The sequence below is a fragment of the Lemur catta genome, chromosome 10 (genome assembly GCF_020740605.2).
Source record: "Lemur catta isolate mLemCat1 chromosome 10, mLemCat1.pri, whole genome shotgun sequence".
Lineage (NCBI taxonomy): Eukaryota > Metazoa > Chordata > Mammalia > Primates > Lemuridae > Lemur > Lemur catta.
The window spans coordinates 6,679,569-6,704,889 of NC_059137.1; the positions used below are offsets into that span (position 1 = coordinate 6,679,569).

The 25,321-nt window shown below is 54.7% G+C and overlaps 1 protein-coding gene and 1 long non-coding RNA gene across 2 annotated transcripts; one reads left to right on the forward strand and one right to left on the reverse strand.

Annotated features, from left to right (window-relative positions):
• Window positions 1-2,508: 2,508 nt before the first annotated feature.
• On the reverse strand, window positions 2,509-9,460 carry LOC123646370. Its single transcript, XR_006737884.1, has 3 exons — window positions 9,427-9,460; window positions 6,255-6,386; window positions 2,509-2,648 (listed from the first exon to the last, which is right to left on the reverse strand). It is a non-coding gene; the product is annotated as an uncharacterized LOC123646370 (long non-coding RNA).
• Window positions 9,461-12,769: 3,309 nt separating this feature from the next.
• IER5L (immediate early response 5 like) lies at window positions 12,770-15,503 on the forward strand. Its single transcript, XM_045563222.1, has one exon. The coding sequence runs from the start codon at window positions 12,978-12,980 to the stop codon at window positions 14,211-14,213; it is 1,236 nt and encodes a 411-aa protein (XP_045419178.1). The 5' UTR covers window positions 12,770-12,977; the 3' UTR covers window positions 14,214-15,503.
• Window positions 15,504-25,321: the final 9,818 nt, after the last annotated feature.

The window sequence follows — 25,321 nt, forward strand, 5'->3', positions numbered from 1 at the left end:
AGCACCGCGTGTCATCTCTCTGCACACCCGTGAACGGGGTGCTCCTCTTTCCCTGTTTAACAAATGAGGAAACTGAGGCTCAGGGGTAAATAACTCAGCCTTGTGGCAGAACCGGGACTAGAGAACGGGAGGTATGAGGTGGGACTGAGCTGCTACCCCAGGTGTGAGGGCGGACGGGGGAGACCTACAAGAGGAGAAATCATTTTTCTCGAGGCCCCAGGGAAAACTGCCAGAGGCAGTCCCAGGACCGCACCAGGGTCTTTCTGCCTCCAAAGTGGGTGCCCCTGACCACTGCATCCCCCTCCCAGGAGGCGCCATGGAGGGGGAGAAGGACAGACACCAATGTCAACCAAGACCCATGGAGTGTTTCCTAAGCAGAGATGTTCAGGGCCACAGGGACAAAGAGCAGTGAAGGATGCTGATAGGGACATCAAGGAAGGCTTCCTGGAGGAAGTGGCATTGGAAAGGTTGGGAACAGAGAGGGGACGGTCTTCCAGTCACTAAGAACCCACAGAAGGACTGGGAGCTCACTGCGGTGTGTCCTCTGAGGTGTGTGGGGGAGGCAGCTCACCGTGACTTTGTCTCCTGTGGCAGACCACAGCTCCTCCAGAGCCATCCTTGGGGCTTGACGTCTGGTCTGCCCTGGCTCAGGGCAGGGAGGGAGGGAGGCTGGAGTCCCACCACACTGGATGTGACAGGGGAGGCAGGAAGTGCTTCCTGGCAGGGAAGGCGAGAGGAAGTCTGGATTAAACTCAAGTTTGGGTCAGTGTGACCTTGCCCTCCCTCCCAAGATTCTGGATGATTAACAAGCCCCGCGGGTGATTCTGAGATGCGGCCAGATTTGAGGACCACCGGCCTAATCTGTGCAGGTCTCCATTTCCTTATCTGGAAAATGGGAGAGTGTAAGCCCTAGTCTTGCAGCATAGCTGTGAAGTTGGTGAGCTGGTGCCTTTAACTTGGGGTGAGAGCCCCGCATATGATGGTGACTATTGTTCCACAAACTCCATTAGCAACTGGCAGAGCTGGGATGTCAAACTACTCATTACACCACAGCAATGAGGCAATTGTCTCTACATAGACCAGGAAATGGCCCAAAGACCATACAAGAAGCTGAAGGATCATTTTATTTGTGAAAAGTTCATTGTGGCCAAATTGTCTTTCAGTATCTCCCAGATCACTTTTAAAATGCAAATTTTATCAACAAAGAGGAAGGTGATAGGAGCGGTAATGCAGTAATTAGCAGAGGGAAAAGCAGAAAAGTGAATAAACCAGAAAACCAAAAATCAGCCTCCTCCACCCACCCCCAAACGTGCCCAGCAGGAGTCAAATATTAATTAACCGCTTCTTCCGTTTGGACCCCCCATTTTCAGGATTCATTCATGTTTGTTATAACAGTGCCGCAGGAGGCAACCAGCAGCCCATCTCTGCAGAATAGTCCAAAGTCACCAGTAGAAACAGACATCTGGCTGGGCTGGACCTTGGGGAATTTTCTCTTAAAACAAATGCACCCCAACTTTCAATTATTTGCATATGATACCAAAGAGCAGAGGGGAGTGATTACATTTACCTGGAATGTAAGTATTTGCAGGTATTTAGAGCTGTCCAAACCTTATACTCTTGAAAACAATAATCCCATTACTATGTTAAATAATGATCATGGTATTAGGGCACAAAGAAAATTTCAACAAGTTCCAAAGTAAAATACATTCTTAACACAGTGAGATGAAATTTTAAAATTAATAGCTAGAGATTTATTTTTAAAAATCTAACTTGGTGGAAATTTGAAAACTGTCTTCCAAGCAACTCTTGAGATAAAGAGAGAATTCAAAAGGAAATTACACACTATTTTGATGTTTCACACTATTTGGACATTAAATAAAATGAGAGTATTGCATACTACAACTTATGGGATGCAGCCAAAGAAATACTGAAAGGAAAATTCATATCCATAAATATACTTACAAGATATTAAGTTCCCAAGAAACAGATTATTTTAACAAAAAGTTGACTGACTTGGTAAATAGCTCTTGATAATGGAAGAAACTGCTGAGAATCTCTAGTTGTCTTGCCAAGCTTCCTTAAAGCACATACAACAGAAAAAATGCTAATATATGGTTTTCTCTCCAAAAACTCTCCATTTCCAAACTTGAATATGTGATGAAATGCCAGGAGTGTTCAGAGATGTGTGGAAGTACACTGGGTTTATTGTCTCCACTGGACAGATAAAGATAGCAAGCTAGAAGAAGTCCTGGATGCCTACAGAAAACCCCCTATTCCCAGTTCTGTTCTCATTATTGGCTGCATTTTCCTAGAGCCTCCAGTTAAGCATTGGATGGGGAGTCCAAGGAGGCCAAAATTCTAGACCCTGGCCCTTCCAGTCATTAGATGTGTGGCCTTAAACAAGTCACTTAACATTTATGTAGCAGTCAGCCTTTGCTGTAACGATGCTGTGTAACAAACAACCTCAAACTCTCAGAGGTTTCCTACACAAACATTTATTCTCACAATTGCAGGTTGACTGCGATTTGCCTGGTCCAGGCTGGGCTCAGCTAGGTAGTTTTGTTTCAGGTTGTAGATCAGCTGAACTGGGTTCCAGGCCATGGGTTGGGTTCAAGTCTGCTCCATGTTCCTCCGTATTCTTTGTGGATCTGAAGTTAAATGGGATATATTTTGTCATAACAGATAACAAATATGCCAGAGGTAGAACAGAAACAGGCAATATCTTCTAAGGCCTCCTCCTAGGAAGTCTGTTGTCTTTTCTACCCACAGTCCGCTGGCCAAAGCAAGTCATATGCCAAGACCTAAGTAAGTAGGATAGAGACATTTACTCTGTCCCACGTAGAAGAGTGAATAATTATTGAACAATATTCCAATCTACCACACTTTATGAGCCTTGGTTTTCTTGTCTGTAAAATGGGGTTGATGACAATTCCTGCTTCACAGGAACCTAATGGTACCTGAACTCTGGCTGGTTGGCTATAGACTTGGGTTATGTCCCACTGCTGCCCGGTGGGGGAATGCGGCTGCCATTCCTGGAACTGGGGGTGGAGCCAGTGCCATCCAAACCACAGGGCTATTCCCCAACAGAGGAGAGTTGGAACCTGTGTGTGGAAGTTCACACAAAGCCCTCTATCAGTGCTATATACATTCTTAGCAATCGAATTTAGTTAGTGGGTTTCCAAAATTGCACAAGGCCACTACAACGTTCACTACAGGGCTCACCTCCCATCACGGCCCCCGCCCCCAAGGCCTGGAAGCAAGGTCAGCATTGCTGATTTTATCAGCTGCCACTTCGGCCTCATCAGAATGTGATTCCTGCTGGGCCAAGGCTGGCCTGGTGGGCATTCTCATCCAGCGCCCTCAAGACGGAGGGGCTGAAACAGACTCTCTTTCCAGGTTCGCTCTCAGGACCTTTGCCCCATCAGTCCAGCCTCATTGTCAAGGCCATGAAGAAGCCAGATAGAGGAGAATAGAGTCATTAGCATTTGGGTTCTGGGGAGTGAAAAACTAGGGCTCAAACCCCAGCTCTGCCACTTTCTCACTTGGTAAATCTAAGCAAAGCAGGTAGGCTCCATGCACCTGAGTTCCCTCACCTGGGAAATGGGGCTGATGGCGACCTCTGGGGTGGGCATCTGCACAGTGTGGTGGAGGGATGACCCAGAAACGGGACTTGGGAACAGGACAGCACTGGGTGGAAGCCCAGCTCTTCCAATGAGGGATTCCAGAAAAGCTTTGGCCTCTAACTCTGTAAAATGGAGATGATACAAGTGCTTGTGAAGTGTTTAAAATCCATGATGTGAACCCTGAGCACACTGCCCAGTACGTACCCAGGTCTCAATAAAGAATTGCTCCCTTCCTTCCTCCACGACCCTAGTAGGCTGCCTTAACCAACATGGGGGCAGAACTAGTCACTCAGTGTGGGACGATGAGGTGCATTGCTTGATGTGCCTGCCTTATAAATGTTAACTAGTCCGAGTGAAACATCCAGAATCTGTCAAATCTAAGGTGCTATTGATGGTAAGACACTTCTCCATTTCAGAGATGTTAGATATGGGGGGAAGGTGGGTGCCTTAGAACAGATTAAATTCAGTGTGCGACATTGCAGGTGAGAATCAAGCTGTGGTTTTATGGACTTAAATATTGTCTGATGTCGTTTACCTTGTTCCTCTGAGTATACTGCATGCCATTGTCCCTTCCCTTTCTCTTATATCCTGGGAAGAGTTTCAGATAGTAGACACTCAACAAATATCTGTCGAAGGGGTGAATCAGTCCATCCCTGCAATCACCAGGGAATCAATGGCTGAATCAACAGTGAATGACACTTGCTGATTAAAGGACTGTGCTTGCCCCTCGTGGAAGGGCAAGACTGACTAAAACTTTTTTTTTAAAGAGGGACTTACATGCTAGACTGATGTTAAAATATATTTTGTACACATCTGTTACGTGCAAACTAAAAAAGTTGTTCACCAAGATCCTTTCTCACAGACAGTGTTCATTCATTGAGAAAACACTAATTGGGCATCTATTATCTGCCAAGGACTAAGGATACTGCCAAGCACAGAGACTTATGGCCCTGCCCTGAGGGAATTTACAGTCTAATGGGGGAGACAGACGGAGAGTTAAAAAAATAAACATTTTCTTAGTAACTGTGTGATGAGAACTCCCCGCCACCAGTGAAGAGCATCATAGCTTATTCTTGGGATCCACAAACCAGTCAAAGCTCCTCTTTCTCATTCTTCACGGCTTTGTGTCAGTAACAAAGCTGTGTATTCACTGAACCAGGACATTCGCCTCCTGAACACACCTGAGGACATTTTCCAGCCTCCCTTGCAGCTAGTTGGTGCCACATGGCCCAGCTCTGGCCAATGGAAGGGAAGAATGCCAGCTATGGCTTCGCCATGAAACATCCTGCATGACTATCCGCACACTTCCCTTGCCCCGTCGGCCAGGCTGGAAGCTAAGAGTTCTGTGAGGTGGAGCCACACAAAAAGGACCAGGTCTGACCCACACTGGACTGAGAGGTGAGAAATGAAACTTGTATTGGATCAAGCCTCTAAGAGTCAGGAATCATTTGTTACTGCTGCAAAGCATAGCCCAACTCGCAGTTCTTCATAGACATCACTCCTGTTTTCTTACGAATGAGGCCATAGGACTAAAGAGGTCTTCGTTACCATGTAGGAAAACCAGGAACTACAGAGAGACCCCGCCACTAGGAAGGATGGAGGCGGCACAAAGGGGAGACAAGACTCCAGGCTGCAGCCACTGCAGCTGTCCCTAGAGGAGCAGCGATGGGCAGAGACTAGAAATCAGTGAAACCAGGCTGGAAAGATGGACCAGAGCAGCATGGAAGGTTGTCAAGTTTACATGGACACTTGTGAACCTCATCTCCAAGAGTTCCAGAGGCCCCTTCTTCTTCCAGCCAAGTGCCTCCCTGGGAGTCGGGGTTTGAAGAGTCGGCTCTGGAGGCAAAGCAGTCTGGACTGCAGTCACTTAACCTCTCTGAGCCTCAGGCTCCCAGTCTGTGAAATGGGCACCATAATAAGAAAACTTCAGTGACAGGTTCTACTGAAAGGACTCAGTGAGATGATTCATGTAAAGCAGCGATCCCTGAGCTTTTTGTCACCAGGGACCCTTTTCATGGAAGATAGTTTTTCCATGGACCGGGCAGGGGGGAAAGGAGGACAGTTTTGGGATGATTCAAGCACATGACATTTACTGTGCACTTCATTTCTATTATTATTACATTGTAATATATAATGAAATAATTATACAGCTCACCACAGGCTGGGAAATCCTGACGTAAAGAACTCAGTGGCTAGTACACAGTAAGTGCTTAATAAGTATGCTAAGGAGAGGGCCCTGGGAGCCACCATGCAGGACACAAGGCAGAGACTCACTTCGCCACATCCTGGGTCAGTTCTGGGAAAGCCCTGCCCCGGCACAAACCACTAGGCTCCGCTCTCCAGCCTGTGCGCTGCCTCCCCTGCTCGGCCCCTCAGAGGTCACAGGTGAGGCTCCCTCCCTCCCTGAGGCCACAGCTGTGACTTTGGGAAGTTTGCTTAGCCCTGAGCATTGTGTGTGTGCTTGTGTGCATGTGTGTGCATGTGTGTGCATGCACGTGTGCGTATGGGCATGTGCGTGCATGTGTGCGTGTGTGTGCGTGCATGTGGGTATGTGAATTCTGCCCCCAACCCACCACTCATTAGTGGGAGGACCCCACCCAGAAGCTTCTTCCTGTGCCTCAGTGTGCTCACCTGTCTGACAAAGGTGGTACCGGTGCCTGAGCTCCCAAGGGGCTGGGCAGGTCGCTGAGGACAGAGATGTCGAGGGCCCTGCCTGGTGCCCTTTCACCAGCACAAAGTCCCAAACCAAAATCCCATCTGGCCCTATTAAAAAACAAAAATTAAACAAGAAAAGGAGCTCAGGAGCTGAACTGAGGGCAGACAAACAGCCCCCACTTGGCTGTCTCTCTCTCTCCCCACACACACACGAGAAATGATTTTTTGAGAAATGTTCTCAACACAGAAACAAAAACTCTGCTTTGTTCCATGTATGCAGCACTAAACATTCGCCAGAGTGGGGAACAAGAGGGACAAGCGCAAACCCGGGCACAGGGCAGCAGCGGGCGCGGACGCCTGGGAGACCAGACACCCTCCTCACTGTCTAGGCCGGGGCGAAGCCCGGCTCGATTCCTTCGTCACCCTCATTGCAAGCTTGTTTGTTTACCTGCTCACTTATTTCGGGTGTATTTCCTGTCCGGAAGGTGAGTAAGGTTCGTGAGGGCAGGGCCTGCAGTGGTTCTGAGAGCTGGCACAGAGCCCAGCACACAGTAGGCACTTAAAGCTTGTGCAAGGATGAAAGGATGAGTGAATAAATGAGCAAATGAATGAATGGCAAAAGAGCCAGGGTGCAGGTGGTCACAAACAGATGCAGCTGGTCCTGGCCTAGCTCAGCTCAGAGGTGGCACCAGGGCCAGGAGAGGTGTGGCCCCAGGAACCGAACTTCCCTTCTCTAGGCCTCAGTTTCCTCAACTGTAAAATGAGGATTGTAGCACCACGCCCCTCGTTAGATTGTTTGGAAGATTAATGAAAATAATTCTTGTTAAATGTAGTGCTGTGTCTGGCACAATGGTGTCTCCAGTTACTATTCACGGAGTAGGGAGGGAGGAAATCAAGAGGTACATATACCAGCTCCCACCACTCAATAAGACCCAAGGAGATTCTCACTCCTTAGAAACTCCCAACTGAGCTGGGGAGGGGACAAAGGTCTATACTAAGTGAGTTATAAAAACAAGTCTGAGCCAGGAACCACTGAGCTGTGCCACATACACACACACACACGTGTGCATGTGCACACACACATGCACACATGTCTACATGAACACACATGCACGCATGTGCACATACACATGAACACAATGCACACATGTATACAGGTGCACATGCACATCTGTACACACATGCATGTGCACACATGCACACGCATGTCCAGGCTCGGCTCAGGATTAACTCTGGGCTGCCCAGTGTGCTCAGCTTCTGGTAGGATTTTGAGAAAGCAGAAAAGAGGGAAATTTCCCGTTTCATTTCATTATGTATCCCATCATAGTGCCCCGCAACTTTCCAAAGCACATTTGAGTCATTTGATGTTCACAGCACCTCCTGGAGGGGTGACAAATTAGGAAACTGAGGCCCAAGAGAGGTGACGTATGTTACCTAGGTATAATAGGGCCAATCTGGAGCTGGAAGCCATTTCTGCTGGCCCCCCGGCCCCCACTCTATCTGAGACCACCCAGATGTCCAAAGTGCTGGGCAGACACTACATCCTCATCCCAGAAACGCTACCCACAAAGGCTCCAGCTGAGCCCTCAGCAGACATCACTAATCAATCGGGGCAGGTGCCAAATCCCTTCCAACCCAGGGCTCCAGGCAGACACTACCAGTCAATCAGATTTGGCCCAAGAGATTAAAAGAATCCCTCAGCCTGGCTCTGAGCAATGAGATCTGCCTGGTGAGATCTGCCTGGAGTTCTCCCCACAGCTCAGCACAGTGCCTGCACCTTGGCCAGCATTCATAGTTACTCTATGAATAAATGAACAAGCGGACACCCAGCTTTTGCCAGGTTCTTGGGCAGAGACCTCAGGTGTGAGAGATCACATCTGCACTCTACACACGTTCCACTGACAAGTAAGAATTTATCCAAAAGACCAGGGAATGGGAGCAGTGGGGCCTCCATTACTCCCCTGCTGCCCAGAGCCCTGGCACTTCTCCTTCCTTGCTCTGTGCCTCACTCAGTTGCTTCATCCGCAAAATGGGGATTATAACTGAACCTGCCTCAAAGGTTGGCGTGGGGATTCAGGGAGATTTGGCCCAGTGCCTGGCAAGAGCAAGAGCTTTATAAGAAGCCAAGCTGCTGTCAGTCTTCCTCGTTACACTGAAGGTCCTTGAAGCAGGGACCACAATGGCTTTCTGGGCTCTAGGCCTGTTGCTCAGGACCACGCTGGGCAAACATAGACGTTGGTGGGTCATAACCTCCACCTGGGCTGGTGACAGGTTGGGGAGGCTGCCCCAGCTCTGGGAACCCAGCCTCCCTCCCCAGCGCCCACCACTACAGAGCAGCTCCTGCCTCCAAATGCCACCGGCTCCTCCTCTACCTCAGAGAGGACTCAACAATGACCTGTGTGGCCAGCCATGCCCTGCCACATTCCCCGACACTGCCCAAAGCCCTGAGGCTCAGTATCACCCCCCACCCTGTCGCCAGCCACAGAGACAGCACCCTGGGACAGCTAGAGGCTGCACGGGGAGGTGGGGTGTGTGGGTTCCGGCGCAGGTCTGGACCGGTGCTCTGAACACATCCCTCCTGCTCTCAGGACCGAAGTTTGCCCATCTGGAAGTTGAGGGTGGGTGTGGCCTGGTCCCTAGAGCCCTTCGTACTCTAACAATATCTTCTGCATACTCACGTGCACCGTATACCAGGCCCTTTGCTGGGCCCCTTGCTGTTCTCTCTGCTGGAAAGCTCCTCCCCCTTCTTGGTCTCCAGGTCTTACTTTCCTGCCTTCTGGGACAAGTTGTGGGATCCTTCTCCCACCCTCCTCCAGCCCTGTATTCCTAATCACAGACCTATCTCTCCATATTGTCTCATCTGTTTATCTTGTCTGCTTCCCCGGAATCATGGCTTTCTGAAGGCAGAATCGGGTCTTACTCCCTGACCCCCACTCCCAGGGACTCCAGAGGAGGTTCTGGAAATATCTCTCAGACAAATGAACAAATGAGTGAATGCACAAATCCCAAATCTCCCTCCTCCTCCCTGCAATGCCATACCCCCAGTTAAGTTTTTTTTGACATTGCACCCTCTTCCCCAAACCAACCCCTGGGAGCCAAGGAGGCAAATCCCACCGCTGGCCCGGAGCCCTCCAACCATGCCACCTACCCGCAAGCCTGGGTGACCAGAAGGTGTCCACAGGCGTATGTGCACTTGTGAGGTGTTAGCTGCTCTGATGTGGGGCTGACAGCACCTGGGGTTTGACGAGCACCCAGGTCCCCAGTGGTTCCAGGCCCTGCTTCGTGCTGTCCCAGCAGACACTCGGTAAATATTGAGGCATTAATTAACTTCCTCCAGGGAGCAGTGACTCAGAGCCAGATATAATCTCCTCAGCCCCGGGGGAAAGGTGAGCGCCCCAACCTTTCTCAGGTGCCCAGAAAAATAAGGCCAGCCCTTTGTCCAGTGAGCCTTGTCTCATTCGTACCTGTCCCCCTTCATGGGGTGCAGATCTGAGGACCCCCTCCTCCCAACACGTGTGCACACAGATACTCATACACACATGCACACACTCGCTGCCCTGGACAGTCTGTGGTCCCCTGCTCTGAACCATCCCATGCATGCATCCCAACAGAAGCCTGGAGTGTGGCTCACCCATTCTGTAAACATTTGTGAATTCCCACTGTGTGCCCCCCAAGCCACACTGCTCCCAAGGCACCAAATAGTTCAGCTGCTCCTTTGCCTCCTTCAGCAAGGGTTTTCTTACAGCAGCTGTGCAACTAACTCCCTCTCCCATGCCACCCCAAACACGATCAAGGGTTTTTATTAAGCTAGACAACTGCTTAGCCCTCCCACCTGCCCACCTCTTGGTTCTTGAGAAAGAGGGGAAGACCACGCGTGGACCCCAACAAGAAGGCGCAGAGAAGGGGCCGCTCAGATGAGGCCGACCACTTCTCAGCCAGCCCCAGAGAGTGAAAGGGCCTTGGTAGACCTCAAAACTCACCTTGTGGCGGAGGTAGACCTCAAAACTCACACTTGGTAGACCTCAAAACTCACACTTCTGGCTGGGATCCACTTCCATCCCTACCCTGACTCCCCATCTGAGCCCCCAGAGTGGTGTTCTGGGGCACAGCTCCAGAAAGGCTGTGCATGACGAGCTGAGCAGGGACAGACACTTGCTTCTTTGTGGGCTCCTGCAGGCCCTGATCCCAGAGCAGTTGGCAGGAAAGTGCTGGGGCCGATCAAATCAAGGTCGCATTCACCATGAGCTGGGCCCTGAAAACTGGACTCCACTGCGCTGACAGCAGGAGCTGATTCTGAGGAACCTGTAACGAGCTCTGGCCCTAGAAACAGACAGGCTCGGGTTCAAATCCCGACTCTAGCCCTTTCTGGTGTGTGACCTCAAGCAAAGCACGAAAACTCTTAGTTTCCCCAGGCAAGGACAGAATGAAGGCCCAAAATCAGCGTTAATAATAATACATTCTGGAGCTTTTGGCTTGCAATATGCCAGACACCATGGGTCCCAGACTTGACTGTCACATACTGAGTCCTCACAGCTGTAAAGTCGGATAAGAACTCCCAGTTCCCTGTGTGTGCTAGTGACATCTCAAAGGTGAACTTCAAACATAAATAAGTGAAGCTTTTGTGGCACCAGGGAAATAAGGGGCAGCATATTTTCAATCCTATGGGCATTATCACATGAGCAAGTTCCACAGCCCTGGATGTCCCTGCCACCGGATCACCAACAGAATGTAGGTAACATGTCCTTTCTCTAAAGTGCCCCTAAAATTTCAATCCTGGCTTCTCTGGGAGGGGGCCGGGAGAGCTGCTCCTGGTCACAGGGGCCCAGAGCAGTTTGAGGTTGTTCGAAGATGCCATGCCAAGAAGGTGGACCTGGACCTGGAGCCCTGGGATCCTGGGCAAGTCTCTCACGTTGCCAGTGCCCAGGTTTCCTCATCTGAAAAATGGGATACACACCCCTTCACTTTGTGACGCCTGGCACTAAGTAGATGCTGAAAAATTGTTTAAGGAAACAAATCTTAGGAAATCTTAGGACTAAAGGGAGACCCAGAAACTGCAGGACAGGTTGGTGGGTCTCACTCCCACAGAGGGACAAAGTTGGTGCTAAGGGCACTCGAAAGGAAGCCTAAGGAAAGGGGAGACTCAAAGATCCCCCAGGAGGAGGTGAAACAGCAGGAGGTCTGCTCATGGAGCCCCCCTCACCAGGCCCTGCCTATCTCTGGGGGTCTCTTGGACCCTTCCAGGGCCACTCACAGGCCCTTCCTCAGGCAAACCTCCTGACCACTTCAAGGAGCCTCTGGAAGGGTCCGGTGTCTGGACCCTGTGCAGGTGCCTGGAGCCCCTCGGAGCAGCAGTCAGCCCCCTCAGGCCTCCGGTCCAGATGGGGAGACCCGAGGAATCGGGATCCTGTCCCTCTCTTCTGCCTTCCTCTCAGCCCCCAGCTGGAAGGAGGTGGCCTGTGAGTGGTTCAGGATAAGAAGGAAAACGGTGTGAACAAAAGTTAAGTTGAGCATTCCTCGGCCCCTGGTATCCACTGGTATCCACGTCCTGTCTGGAGCTCTCAGTGCTACCTGTGTGACCCCCAGGTCACTCCACCTCTCCGAGCCTCAGGCCCTGCTCTGCTACCATGCCCCACAGTGGGCCCATAATAATAGTCCCCATTGTCATGATCATTAGTTAGGCACGAAAGGAAAGGTTACAGAACTGGTGATTTAGGAAACTCAAGTCGGGCTCTCAGGACGCCTTGGGGGCTCAGCTGGTTGCGAGGTCCACGCCTTTCTGGGGCATGTCTTGAACTTTCTCCGTCAGAGGAGATCACAATTCACGATGTATTGGTTTTTCCCGTCAGGCAAATGGGAAGAACAGCCCTCCCGTGAGCATTCCCAGAGGTCCCTCGGCCCAATGACAGGGGATCAGGTCCAACATTCTCTGCAGTGGAGCGTACCCCCAACCTCTCTCCCTTGATGTCCCTCAGTGTCAGGCCGGCGGCCCCACCAGCAGAGGCCTTGGCTCCCGCGGGTCACCTGGGGGCCGGCAGGTGAGAAAGAGGAGGCGCCGCATGGCCGGGAGTGGGGAGCCGAGAGCACCTGCCGCAGGTGAGGCCCAGGCTTGCGGAAGGGGGAGGAGCCGTCGCCACAGCACTCAGGTGAGCCGACCCTCGGCTCCCAGGAGCTAAGCCGAGGGCAGCCGCGGGCTCTGACGTGGCTGCTACGAGGCGGACCCGTGTTGCAGACCGCGGCCCCGGCGGCTCCGAGTCCCGCGCGGCGCGGCGGCCCCGGGAGAACATTCGAGGCAGCGGCGGCGTTGGAGGCCCGGGGTCCGTTCGGTATTTGAATAGCACAAAGGAACCGCCTTGGTCTGATTGGCCAGCCGAGTGGCCCTGGGGCGGGCAGCGCCTGTCACTCGGGAGGCTCTGGGCACTCCTATTGGTTCATCTGATGTAGGGCGGGGCCCGGGCACCCAGCTAAATAGCTGGGGCCGGGGCCGGCCGAGGCTCATTGCTTTGGCGCCGTCTGGGGAGCGCGAGCCTGCGGGTGGCGGGCGGCGCATGGTGGCGGCGCCTCTCGGAGCGCAGCCGACCCGCTGACCCGGGCTCGGTTCCCCCTGCCTGGCGCGCCCAGGCGCCCGGCTGGAGAAAGAAACAGCAGCAGCACTAGCAGCAGCGGCGGCGGCTGCTTGGCCGCCGCCGTCTCTGCGGGAGCATGGAGTGCGCCCTGGACGCCCAGAGCCTGATCAGCATCTCCCTGCGCAAGATCCACAGCTCCCGGACCCAGCGCGGCGGCATCAAGCTGCACAAGAACCTCCTGGTGTCCTACGTGCTCCGCAACGCGCGCCAGCTCTACCTGAGCGAGCGCTACGCTGAGCTCTACCGGCGCCAGCAGCAGCAGCAGCAGCAGCAACAGCAGCAGCCGCCCCACCACCAGCACCAGCACCTCGCGTACGCGGCACCGGGCATGCCGGCCAGCGCGGCTGACTTCGGCCCGCTCCAACTTGGCGGCGGCGGGGACGCGGAGGCGCGCGAGCCGGCCGCCCGGCACCAGCTGCACCAGCTCCACCAGCTCCACCAGCTGCACCTCCAGCAGCAGCTGCACCAGCACCAGCACCCGGCGCCCAGGGGCTGCGCGGCGGCGGCGGCGGCGGCCGGGGCGCCCGCGGGCGGCGCGGGGGCGCTCTCGGAGCTGCCCGGGTGCGCCGCGCTCCAGCCGCCGCACGGCGCGCCCCACCGCGGGCAGCCCTTGGAGCCGCTGCAGCCGGGTCCTGCGCCGCTGCCGCTGCCTCTGCCGCCGCCCGCGCCCGCTGCGCTCTGCCTGCGGGACCCTCGCGCCTCGGCTGCCTGCTCCGCGCCCTCCGCGCCCCCAGGAGCCACCGCTCCGGCCGCCGCCGCCTCCCCGCCCGCTTCCCCGGCACCCGCCTCCTCCCCCGGCTTCTACCGGGGTGCGTACCCGGCCCCCTCGGACTTCGGCGTGCACTGCAGCAGCCAGACCACCGTGCTGGACCTGGACACTCACGTGGTGACTACGGTGGAGAACGGCTACTTGCACCAGGACTGCTGCGCCTCCGCCCACTGCCCCTGCTGTGGCCAGGGCGCTCCGGGACTGGGCCTGGCGTCCACTGCCGGCTGCAAGCGCAAGTATTACCCTGGCCAGGAGGAGGAGGACGAAGACGAGGAGGACGCGGGCGACCTGGGGGCCGAGCCCCCCGGGGGCGCCCCGTTCGCCCCCTGCAAGCGCGCCCGCTTCGAGGACTTCTGCCCGGACTCGTCCCCGGACGCGTCCAACATCTCAAACTTGATCTCCATCTTTGGCTCGGGCTTCTCCGGGCTGGTGAGCCGACAGCCGGACTCCTCGGAGCAGCCGCCGCCGCTCAACGGGCAGCTGTGCGCCAAGCAGGCGCTCGCCAGCCTCGGCGCCTGGACTCGAGCCATTGTCGCCTTCTAGGGACCCCCGAGGGCACAGGGACCCGGGGCCCCGCGGGGCTGGGGCCAGACAAAGACTTGGCCAAGGGGCGAGAGGAGGGAGCGAGCAGGCGCCAGGCCACTCGGGGCAGAGCTGGGGGCAAGCTGAGGGAGGCGGCTGATGTTTTATAAATTGTAAAATAAAAAAAGAGATCTAAAATCTTGGACTTTATTTTTGCAGAGAGAAAAAGCGCCTATTTAAGTATGCTTTGTGTTTCTCCTACTCTTTTTTTTCTTTTTATTGTAGTGATTGCAGTGGTGTTTAGCGAGGAGCCTGCCACGTGAGGGAGGGCTGCTGCCCGGAGGAGGTGCCGGGCAGCCGGGGGCGAGGCAGGGCGCCCGGGCCGCCGGGGCGCGCCGGGGGCGCAGCGCAGGAGGGCGCCGGGCCTGGGACGCCGATTGCAATCAGTTGTCAGACCCGGGAAGCCCAACGTTCCGCTCTCCCGAGTCCCTCCGTGGGGTGAGGAATGGGTCTTGTGAAATCCTGAGCAAAAACAAAGGCAAACTCTATCTCCGAAAGGGACGTTTGGGTCACATTTCCTCTCTGGGGGCGGACTCCAAAGTTCTCAAAATGAGAAGGCAGAAATGAAAACACTTCAACTTTTTTTTTCTTTTCTTCCCGGGGCGGGTGTATTGAACCCCGCTTCTCCCCGCCCCTCTGGCTGGGTTCTCCCCTCCTCCATCCGTCTCCCGGACTCGCGGGTGGCGCCTGACACCCCGAACACTCTCGGACACTGTTTGGGGAAGGGGTGGGGGGCGGGCACAGCGGACTACATTTCCCATCATGCCCAGCACTGCGGTCCTCACTAAACAAAAAAGGAAGTCGATTCCTTCACCTGGATCCCCGGCGGCCCCCGGGGAGGGAGGGGCCGGGACCGCCGACTGCGTTGGAGACTTTTCGCTAAGTTCCTGGTCAGCTGTGGTGTTTGTGTGTGTGTGCTTCCAAATTGCACTGCCCTCGTTCAGCCTTTGGTTGCATTTCACGAAACCAGCATTGTTCGAGCCTGTGAGAACCCTGTCCTGTGTCTTCAGCTCGATAGATTTTGTTTAATTTAAAGCCTTTTGTTGTAAAAAGGTGGGGTTCGTCGGTAGCCCCTGTGGTTCTCTGCCATCAGCACCATGTGGACTCCAAAACAAGTTGCCAACCTTCCTTTTTCGGCCCTTCTCCCTCATTGCCCTGTATTTTTGTGCATACTGAATTGTATATCACCGGGTAAAACTGTTCAGATTATTTGTTTAAATTTATAATCTTAATAAAAAGTCGACTATAGAGGATGGTGGTGCCTTGTTTTGAAATCGGCCTGGGGGCGGCGGGGAGAAATAGAGGGAGGTGGGGAGAGACACCCCCTCATGTAAACCCCAGCTCTCTGGGGCCTGGGTGGGCAGGACCTGCCCACATCCGCTGGGTTGGGGGTGGGAGAGGGAAGGAGGGCGATGGTGGTTGTTGGGGGTCCTGCCCCCCATGGGAACCGGTCGCCCCAGGGGTCTCCAGCAGGAAGCTGAGCCAGCCTTCAACACATTTCCTGCCCATCCAGGGGCGCAGGGCCTGGTCAGCCTCAAGTCTGAGCTCTCTGTGGCCAGGGAGAGCAGCTGGGGGAGGCCGGGGGGCTTCAGGGCCACCCACACTCCCTGCCCTGCGTCTCCACCCGCACGTCCGCACGTCTCGGGCTGCAACTTGGGGAAGTTTTTTTCCTTTTCTTTTTTCCTTTTTTTTTTTTTTAAGTTGAGTTTGTTATCACTGCTCGGTGCCACTTGGTGGTGTGCTGGCGGCGTCTCCCTCCCTCCTCGCGCTCCTCCCCTCTCCCTCCCCTCTCCCTCCCTCCCTCCCCGGTGGATGGAGGCAGGAAGGCTCCAGGCGCGCTCTCCCTCCTGACCACCTACGGAATGACCTCAGAGTGGGAGAATGTGCCAAGGCCCGGGGGAAGCTCGCGTTGTCCCCACTGGAACCAAATTCACATCTGCAGCCGCGACTCGGGCCCGGGGGCGTGCGGGGTGGTTCCAGCTTTGCAAAGAGGGGTTAGGAAAGAAAGAACGGAGGAAAAAAACAGAAAGCAAAGTAGCAGCTTGCTGGCTGTTCGTTTTGATAGTGTTTCTCCCGGCGTCTCCGTCTCTGGCCGCCTCCCCAAAGCTGCCTGGCTCTCGCTTAGCCCTCTCGCCCCCACACCCCACTCTCCGCGCGAGCCTCGCAGCGCCCCGCAGGACGGCTCGCTCCCCCCGGCCGGCCTTCGCGCCTCCTGCAGCGGGAGGAGGGGCTGCCGCCGAGAGGCCCCCAAGCCAGACTCCGAGAGGCGGACGCAAGCCAGTCCCAGGGGACCGCTCGGCTCTGGATCCCGGTGTCGCGCGAGGCGAAGTTCTCAGGGACACTGCAGAACGCGAGGGGCCGCGAAGGTCCGCGATGGGGGTGGGGGGAGGGGGGGCTCTGGAGGCGAGAGTTACGGGGAGGAAAGGCACCTTCACCCCCCAGGGCTGTTTCCTCGGCCTCCCACGGGAAGAGTCTGGAGCTGCTGAGGAGGGGGAACGAGCGTCTCTTCCCTCCCAGTCCCTGCAAGTCCAGGGAAATAGCTGTTGGGGGCTCGGTTCTGACTCAAGCCGCCAAGCCAGTTGCCAGAGCTCCCCCTAGCGCCGCTTCCAGGGCGCTGCAGCGGCTGCGGCTGGGAGTGGGCGAGGCACGGCCGGGGGCGGCGAGGCTGGTGGGGCGCTACTGCGCGCCCCTCGGGGGAGCTGCGCAGCGACGGGATCCAGCCCTGGCCGGAGCCGGGGCGCGGGGCCGTGTGCGTGCCCAGCCTAGACCCGCGTCGAGTAGGGGCACGTGGTCGGCCGCCTTTGTTGGGAGCTGGGCACAGAAAGGGACCAGCTGAAGGGTTTGGGAACTCCCCACCCGTCCTGGATCCCTATGGCAAAGGAGCGTGGGTAGTGGGGTGCGCAGTGAGAGCTCTGCACTCAGCAGGACCCTAGACTAGGGTTCTCCTCCCCTCTGCCAGGTGAGCTTAAGCCGCGCCTGGAGACTCAGGCATATTGAGACCTGGTGAAACCGAGGGCTGGGGATGGGGATGGAAAGCACCCAGAAGAGAGGTGCCCTCCCCCCCCTTATCTGTTCAGGGCCCAGGGACCTGGAGCAGCCACACAAAGGGTTAATGTCCTGAGTATAATATGCAGTGGCCGAAAACGCAGCCCACTGGCAGTCAATGTGGCACACTAAGACATGCCACACAAAACAGTAAGGCACTGGGGGAGGGTGATATTGCACCGTGAGGGCCACACCCAGCCAAAGGCACTGTCTCCAACACGCGGTGCTGTAAGCAGCATCCTCACCCCACGCACAAGGCTGGGGCCACTAGCACAGCAGGCAGCATGCTGCCCAGAACATGCAGAGACTGACACATGATAGCGCAAGGGAAAGGCTGGGGCCAGGAGCTGGGTGGATGGGTTGTCTGGGTGGGGGGATCCTCTGAAAGGGATGGGGTTAGGCAGGCAGCCAGTCGAGAGTCCAACCCAGGTCCACAGACAAGCCCCTCTACCTCCAGTGAAAAGACCAGGCAGGATCCCACAAGAACCCCCAGGCAGGACATGGGGGTGCTACTTGAAAGAGACTGGAGGCCCCAGGGAGGGCCGAGGGAGAACTTCCGGAGAGCAGAAGGTCTGGAGCAAGAACTCCAGCAAGCCCCTGGTCCTCCCAGGTTAACCAGCTCCCCACGCATACTTCCCTGGCTCCTAGGACACCGCGGGTCCGGCTGCCCTTGATATGTGGTGTAGGGCTGAGCCAGGCTCCAGCTGCACTCCGCGCAACGTGGAGCTGGGACGACAGCCCAGAGCCTTGGAGAGCTGCAGCCTGCTCTCCAGAGAAGTCGGGTGGGGATGCCCTGGCCTCCCAGGAGGGCCACTCCACAGGGCACTGCAATTTAGGCGCTTCTGTGTGTGTGTGTGTGTGTGTGTGTGTGTGTGTGTGTGTGTGTGTGTGTGCATACGTGTGCACATTAGAGCAAGGTAGAGAGAGTGTGTGTGTGTGACCGTGTATGTGTCCCTCTGGCACAGGGTATGCACACCGGTTGTGTCCATTCCTTCGTTCACTGGACACACACTTACTAAGCTCCCACTTGGTGCCTCGCCTGTGCAAAGCGCTAAGCTGACCATCATGAACAGTACCAGCAAATGGCAAGAACAAGGATGGTTACGGTGGCTCAGGCCTGTAATCCCAGCACTCTGAGAGGCCGAGGTGGGAGGATTGCTTGAGGCCAGGAGTTCAAGACCAGCCTGAGCAAGAGCAAGACCTATCTCTACAAAAAATATAAAAATTAGCCAGGCATGATGGTGCACGCCTGTAGTCCCAGCTACTCGGGAGGCTGAGACAGGAGGATCCCTTGAACCCAGAAGTTTAAGTCTACAGTGAGCTATGATGACGCCACTGCACTCTAGCCCAGGTGACAGAGAGAGAGACCCTGTCTCTAAATAAATAAATAAATAAAATAGAAATGGCAAGAACAGCAAACCCCTCTATATGGATTAGTTCATTTAATTTTCCTGGCTACCGCCTGAGGTAGGTACTGTTAGCATCCTCATTTGAGAAATGAGAAAACTTGTCCAACGTCACACAGCTAAGGAGTGGCTGGTCTCTACCTGTCCGAGCTCACAGGTAGCGGTAAGAATTTGTAGCGTTACAGTGGGAGCTGGCAAATGACCCTGAGGTTATTCAGTCACATCAATAAGTCCAGCTGGGCCTACACTGGGTTCTGGAATCTGTCATGCCTGAACTAGCAGTGTGGGAGCACACACCCACCCGCTCAATACTTCATGCCCCCTGGGCCAGGGCCGAGGGGTGGGGACACCCAGGACAGTGGAGTCTGTCTCCCACCCCACGCAGGGCAGGGCCTAACCTATTCCTGTTTCCTCAGGCCTCACTACTTGTGAGTCTGGCACCAGCTTGGCAGATGGTGGGATGCTCTTGACTCACGGAGCTCAGATGAGCAGTGAGCAGGGTGCAGCTGGCTTTAGGCACAGCTGGATCCAGACACAGATCTTCTCCCAGACGCTCTCCTTCCTTTCTTCTCACTATAGCCGTAGGAGACAACTCCTAGCCTCCCAGCTCAGAGTTTTGCCACCCAAGAGGGACTGTCCACTTGTTTTCAACTCAGAAAATCCCAGGGAATGACTCTATCATATCCCCGACCTGAGCCCTGTCCCAAACCTACAGCCAGGTCTGAGGGATGGCTGGTAGCTAGCCCCCACTGGAAGTTCATGGGCAGAGAAGGGGTTCTCTTCTCAGAGAAGGGATGTACTAGGTGACAGACCAAAGATACCTCCAGAGAGAAGGGCTGCAAGCCAAGCTAAAGGAGGCATTTTCACGTGGAACTTGGGAAGACGCAGGGCATGGGCACAGCTGCTTCGGGATCTGGGTGATTAAGTGCAGCCTATGCAGTCCTGGAGAATGAACACTGTCCCTGCTCCTGGCCAGGACCCTCTGGTGCCTCCCAGGCTTGCCACTAGGGCATCACCTGGAGAAGGAGGGCTGAAGGGCAGGGGGCAGGATTCTCCTTGCAGGCTCCATGGCAGGGAGAGCAACAAGTCCACCCTCAGGGGATTTAGGGTAGGGACATCTGCAAGGAGGCCAAAGTGGAAGAACTTGGCTGAGCGCTCATATGTGGCTCCTCCAGGGCCTCCCAGATAGAAAGGCCTTGGAGGAAGTCACGGTGCTGTCCAGCAGGACAGAGGGGAGAGGGCCCCCTAAAGGACACGTCACCTTTTTACCCCAGCTGGTGGGGCCTGGGGACGTCTGGGATACAGGTGACTTTGCTATTCACATGTTTAGAGAAAAAAGGGCTGAATACAAGCTTGAAAATGTTGAAATAGTTATCACTAGGTGGGGGGACTACAGATGACCTTTATTTTATCATTCATATATTTCTATATTTTCCAAATTTTCTACAATAAGCATATAACACTTTTACATTTAGAAGAAAAATGAACACTATGTTTTCCAGAGGAAAATGTGACAGGTGCTATCACCGATGAACAGCGTGGAGCACACAGGGCGGGGCAGCTATGTCCAACCTGCCTGGGGCAGGCTCAGCCCCTGAGGAACAGAGCGCTCAACCAAATGCCTCGGGGGACCGAATACACCGTCCTGCGCTCTGTTTTTGTTAAAGGAGATGTGAGACAAAATAACAAGCCCCTGTCCCGGATGATGCTGTGGGTGCTCTGGACGGTGCCTCGTGCCTTCCCGGCTCTCATCTCTGACTCCGTCTCAGCGCTGCCCAGTCCTACCCATCAGTCCTCACAGAATGATTTGCTTGGAGCTGCTGGATGACACGGTGGGTGGGGAGTAAGAGGCAAGCCTGCTTAGGAAATACTTTCAGCTCAGTGGAAAGAGCACTGGACCAGGAGTCCAGAGACCCAGGGACAGGTTATGGCTCAGCCACAAACTCACCTGGGGACCTGGGATGAGTCACTTTCCTAACAGACCCACATTCCCTCACCTGTGAACAGGGCAAGAGGGGAGGAGGAAGGTCCTAAACCAGCTTCGATGCTCTAAAAATCGGAAAAGTAACCACTGCTTCCAGCTTTCTGATGGTCCGAGGTTTTGTGTCCAATCAGAGTAAGAAAAACACAGGCAGCAATATCAAATTCCATGTCTACCTACGAGCGTGGTCATTTGCCTATTTTACTCGCTCATTCAATAAATGCATTTGTTCATTCAGACAGTTATTGAGTACCTAGATATGCCAGGCACTGGGCTGTGTGCCAAGGATGCAGGCGTGACCCAGACAGTCAAAGGGCCCCGCCTTCATGGAGCTTACATTCTAGCGGTAGAGGCAGGCGATAAAGAAGTAAACCAAAAAACAATTAGGTGTTATGGGAAAATAAAAACATGGCAAGAGAGAACTGGTTGGCAGGGGTAGCACCACTTTATATGACTATTCGGTGATCAGAGAAGGTGGTATTTGAGCTGAGACCTGAATGGATCAGCCATATTGGTCAGTATAGATAGGTGATGCTGCAGTAACAAATTAATCCCTAAATCTCAGAGGTTTAGCACAGGACAGGTTTATTTCTTGACCATGCAAAGTCCATCTAAGTCAGACAGCTAAGTCCCCTAGGCTGCTGCCCGCCACGTGGTGACTCGGCGACTCAGCCTGCTTCCATCTCAGCACAAGACTTCCAGAATCACCACCGTGGCGCAGAACGAGAGCTAGATAGTTCTGAAAGGGCTCTTCGTCACCTCGGCCTGGAAGTGATTCTCCTCACTTACACTCAGAGCCCACTGGCCAGAGTTAGTGCCTCTGGGAAGGGGCAGTGCTCCTGGGTGTCTGGGCGGGAAAGACAAAGTCGTGTGGATGAACACTAGAAATCTCTCCCACACCAGCTGAGCGAATGATGGTGGAAGAGCATTCCTGGCAGAAGGAACAGAAAGGGCAAAGACTAAACACAGGAATGGATTTGCAAGTTCACAGGACTGGCTGAGGCAGAGGCAAGAGGGAGAGGTAGGAGGTGGGCCCAGAAAGGAAAGCAGAGATGGGAATCTTTGTCGCACAGGAGGTGGGTTTTTTTGTTTGTTTGTTTGTTTGAGACAGAGTCTCACTCTGATACCAAGGCTAGAGTGCCGTGGTGTCAGCCTAGCTCACAGCAACCTCAAACTCCTGGGCTCCAGCGATCCTCCTGCCTCAGCCTCCCAAGTAGCTGGGATTACAGGTGCGTACCACCACACCTGGCTAATTTTTTCTATTTTTAGTAGAGACGGGGTCTTGCTCTTGGTCAGGCTGGTCTCGAACTCCTGAGCTCAAGCGATCCTACCACCTCGGCCTCCCAGAGTACTAGGATTACAGGCGTGAGCCACTGCGCCCGGCCTCAGGAGGTGTTTAGTTTGTATTCTGAGTATTAATACAGTGGATGAGAGTGTTGTCAGGGCCTCACACAGACCTGGATTCAAACCCCAGCTTTGCCACTGTAGGACTTGAGCGAGCACCGTGACATTTCTGAGACTTAGTCTTCTCAAAGGGTGTTGGGACAATTCAGTTATGACCTATGAAGGACTCCGAGCAGTACCCAGCACATAAGCACTCAAGAAATTGTGGTGGGCTGGGCACAGTGCCTCACGACTCCTATAATTCCAGCACTTTGGGAGGCTGAGGCAGGAGGATCACTTGAGCCCAGGAGTTCAAGACCAGCCTGAGCAACATAGTGAGACCTCATCTCTACAAAAAATTAGGCAGGTGTGGTGGCACATGCCTGTAGTCCCAGCTACTGGGGAGGCTGAGGCAGGAGGATCACTTGTGCCCAGGAGTTCGAGGTTACAGGGAGCTATAATCATGCCACTGCACTCCAGCCTGGGTGACAGAGGGAGACCTCGACTCAAAAAAAAAAAAAAAATTAAGAAAGAAATAGTGGCAATTATTGGTGTCATAGGAATTTCCTTCCTTCCCCAGGTCAGTGGAGGGGAGGGTGCCTGAAGGGCAGAGGGGGTGGGGATGAGCCAATATAAACACAGTCTGGGTCAGCCGCCCCAACCGGTTCTCCTGGCTGTACCAGGCTGAGGCTCCAGACCAATCCAGGGTCTGTCCCTCTTCCCAGCGGACTGAGCCCCATGGACACAGCCGTCCAAGAACCCTTGGCAAAGAGGGAGGGTGGGAGGGGTGACGCAGGCTGTGTGAGGTTCCTTGTGCAGCGCTCCTCGCTGGAAGTTGTTAAGTATCAGATGAGCGATTGTGGACTGTCAGGCACTAGGCCAAGCCCCAGAGGGCTTCCTGGGGCCACCCCCACCCGGGGCGCCCGGCCAAAGCCCCGTTCCAAGCTCAGCCTCCAGAGCCACACAGACCTGAGCACAGGCCGGGCTCTGCCGCTTTCTCGGTGACAGTAAGCTCTTTCCTTCCCCTCTCTGACTGTCAGGTCTATGTCTGCAGAATGAGGAGGGACACGGGACACCCGCCTGCACAGTGAGGCTTCTATAGCGCCAGCCTGGCATACAGTAAGTGCCCAATAAGTGAGAGCTGCTATATTGGCTCCAGTCAGCTCTGCCCACATAGTAACTTTTCCTTGCAAAATGCAGGACACTTCCTACGGACTCCTGTTGAACAAAATTGATGACCTAAGAAGAAAGACACATCTTTTGCAGAGGGACCAATCAAGATCTTTTTACTCTGGGGTTGGAGAGGAGAGAGGAAGAATTGCCCTATCAATTTTGCTGGATTTTTTTGTCTTTCCATAGATTGGCACTGGTGTTTTTAAAAAGGTAGTCCCCAGGAAGGTGTCCGGTTATGTTCAGCATCTGGCTGTGCCTGACAGTCAACATTCAGCGCGTGTTCAAGTTTCATTGAGGATGTGTGCTTGACGATTGAATGGATGAAGGAATGGGTGGATGAATGAATGAATGGACTGTTTGTCCATTCCAGGGAAGCAGTTGGTGAGAGATGGCTCCTCCTATCCTCCCCCCATCACGTCCTTCCTGGGCCTCCAACTCCACCCCCTTCTGCCCCCCCAAACCCAGTCCTGTTGCTTCTTCAACTCTCCCATGCACCTTTCCCACACTCACTCAGCAGCTCCAGGCACCCTCCAGGCACCACGCACACACACGCACACACACGCACACACACACACGTGCACACACACACGCGCACGTGCACACACACACGCGCACACACACACGCACACGCGCGCACACACACACGCGCACGCACACACGCACGCACACACACACGCGCACACACAGGTGCACACACACGCACACACGCGCGCACGTGCACACACACACACGCACACACACACACGCGCGCACGTGCACACACACACGCGCACACACACACACTCACGCACACACACACGCGCGCGCACACACACACACACACGCACACACATACCCTGAGTGAGGAACTCCAGCTCCTCCGACACCCACATCCACCAGCCTGGGGAGAACGGGGAAGACCGAAAGATAAAGCTTTCCTTTGTTTAGACAAAGAAGTGCAAACCTAATGTAGACGAAGAACACGGCCGGAGAGCAGAACAGATCCATGTGGAGAGGGGCAGCTAGACCCCTGTGCGACCTGCAGCCATCTGATGTGACGGACAGCTCTGGGAGCCTTTGCCAAGAAAGGTGTCTAGATTCCCAGGCCTGGGTCCGCTCCTCTGTGGGCCCCGTGTTGTTCAGGCCTCAGAAACTCGACTAAAGTTGGCTCAAGCAAAGGGGGGATTTATTTCTTGGCTTAGAAACTGGAAGTCCACGGGTGTTTTAGCTCAGGCGTAGCTGGATCCAGAGGCTCACATGATGTCATCAGGGCTTGTTTGCTGTCTCTTGGCACTTCCTGTCTCTCCTTGGCCTCTTCTTAGGTTTTCTCTGTGGCACGAACAAGATGGCCACTGGCCAAGGCCACTGCAGTCACACAGGGCTCCGTGTTCAAATGACCCCGTGCGTGCAGTTTAATGCTCTGTGGTGGCTGTCTTGAAATCCATAATCATTTCCTCTTTGAGTTTATTTTGTAAGTGAGGTCTGGAACAATGGAGCTTAAAGCTTCAACTCACGTGCAGCCCTGTCTCCTGCCACCTCCCCCCCTCCCTGCGACAGGGAGGGGCCCTGGGCCCCTGGGCCCCTGGCCCCTGGGCCTGCACAGCCTCTCCCTCTCATCCTTGGCAGGGACCTCGACACAGGCACAGAGAGGGTGGGGGTCAGGCATACCCAGCAGCTTGCAGAGCATGGTGGCAGCCACCGATGCCCTGGGGTGACAGCACCACAGCCCGTCTGGCAGCTAACCAGAGACCATGTCTAGATGTAGGGTGAGCCTCTCACGTACCCCACTCGGGTACTGAGATCCTAGGGACCACCTCTGCTGTAGGTTGAAGTGGGGCCTGTAGGAAGCGGAGGAACCTCGCTGAGGCTCTGACGTCAGTCTGGGACTGGGGAGAGGGTTAATCCAGCAGCTACTGCCAGGCCCAGGGAGAGGGAGCACCCACCAGGGAAGACACAGGGCTAGAGGGGGCCTGGGAGGGTGTGCACTCCCTGGGCAGTGTCCCCCATAAGGAGAAGCACTCCCTGTGGGGCAGGGGAGCGGTGTCCTCTCCTCCTACAACTTCCCTGAGCCTGGCTTATGCGTTTGTCTTTTCTGGCCAGCT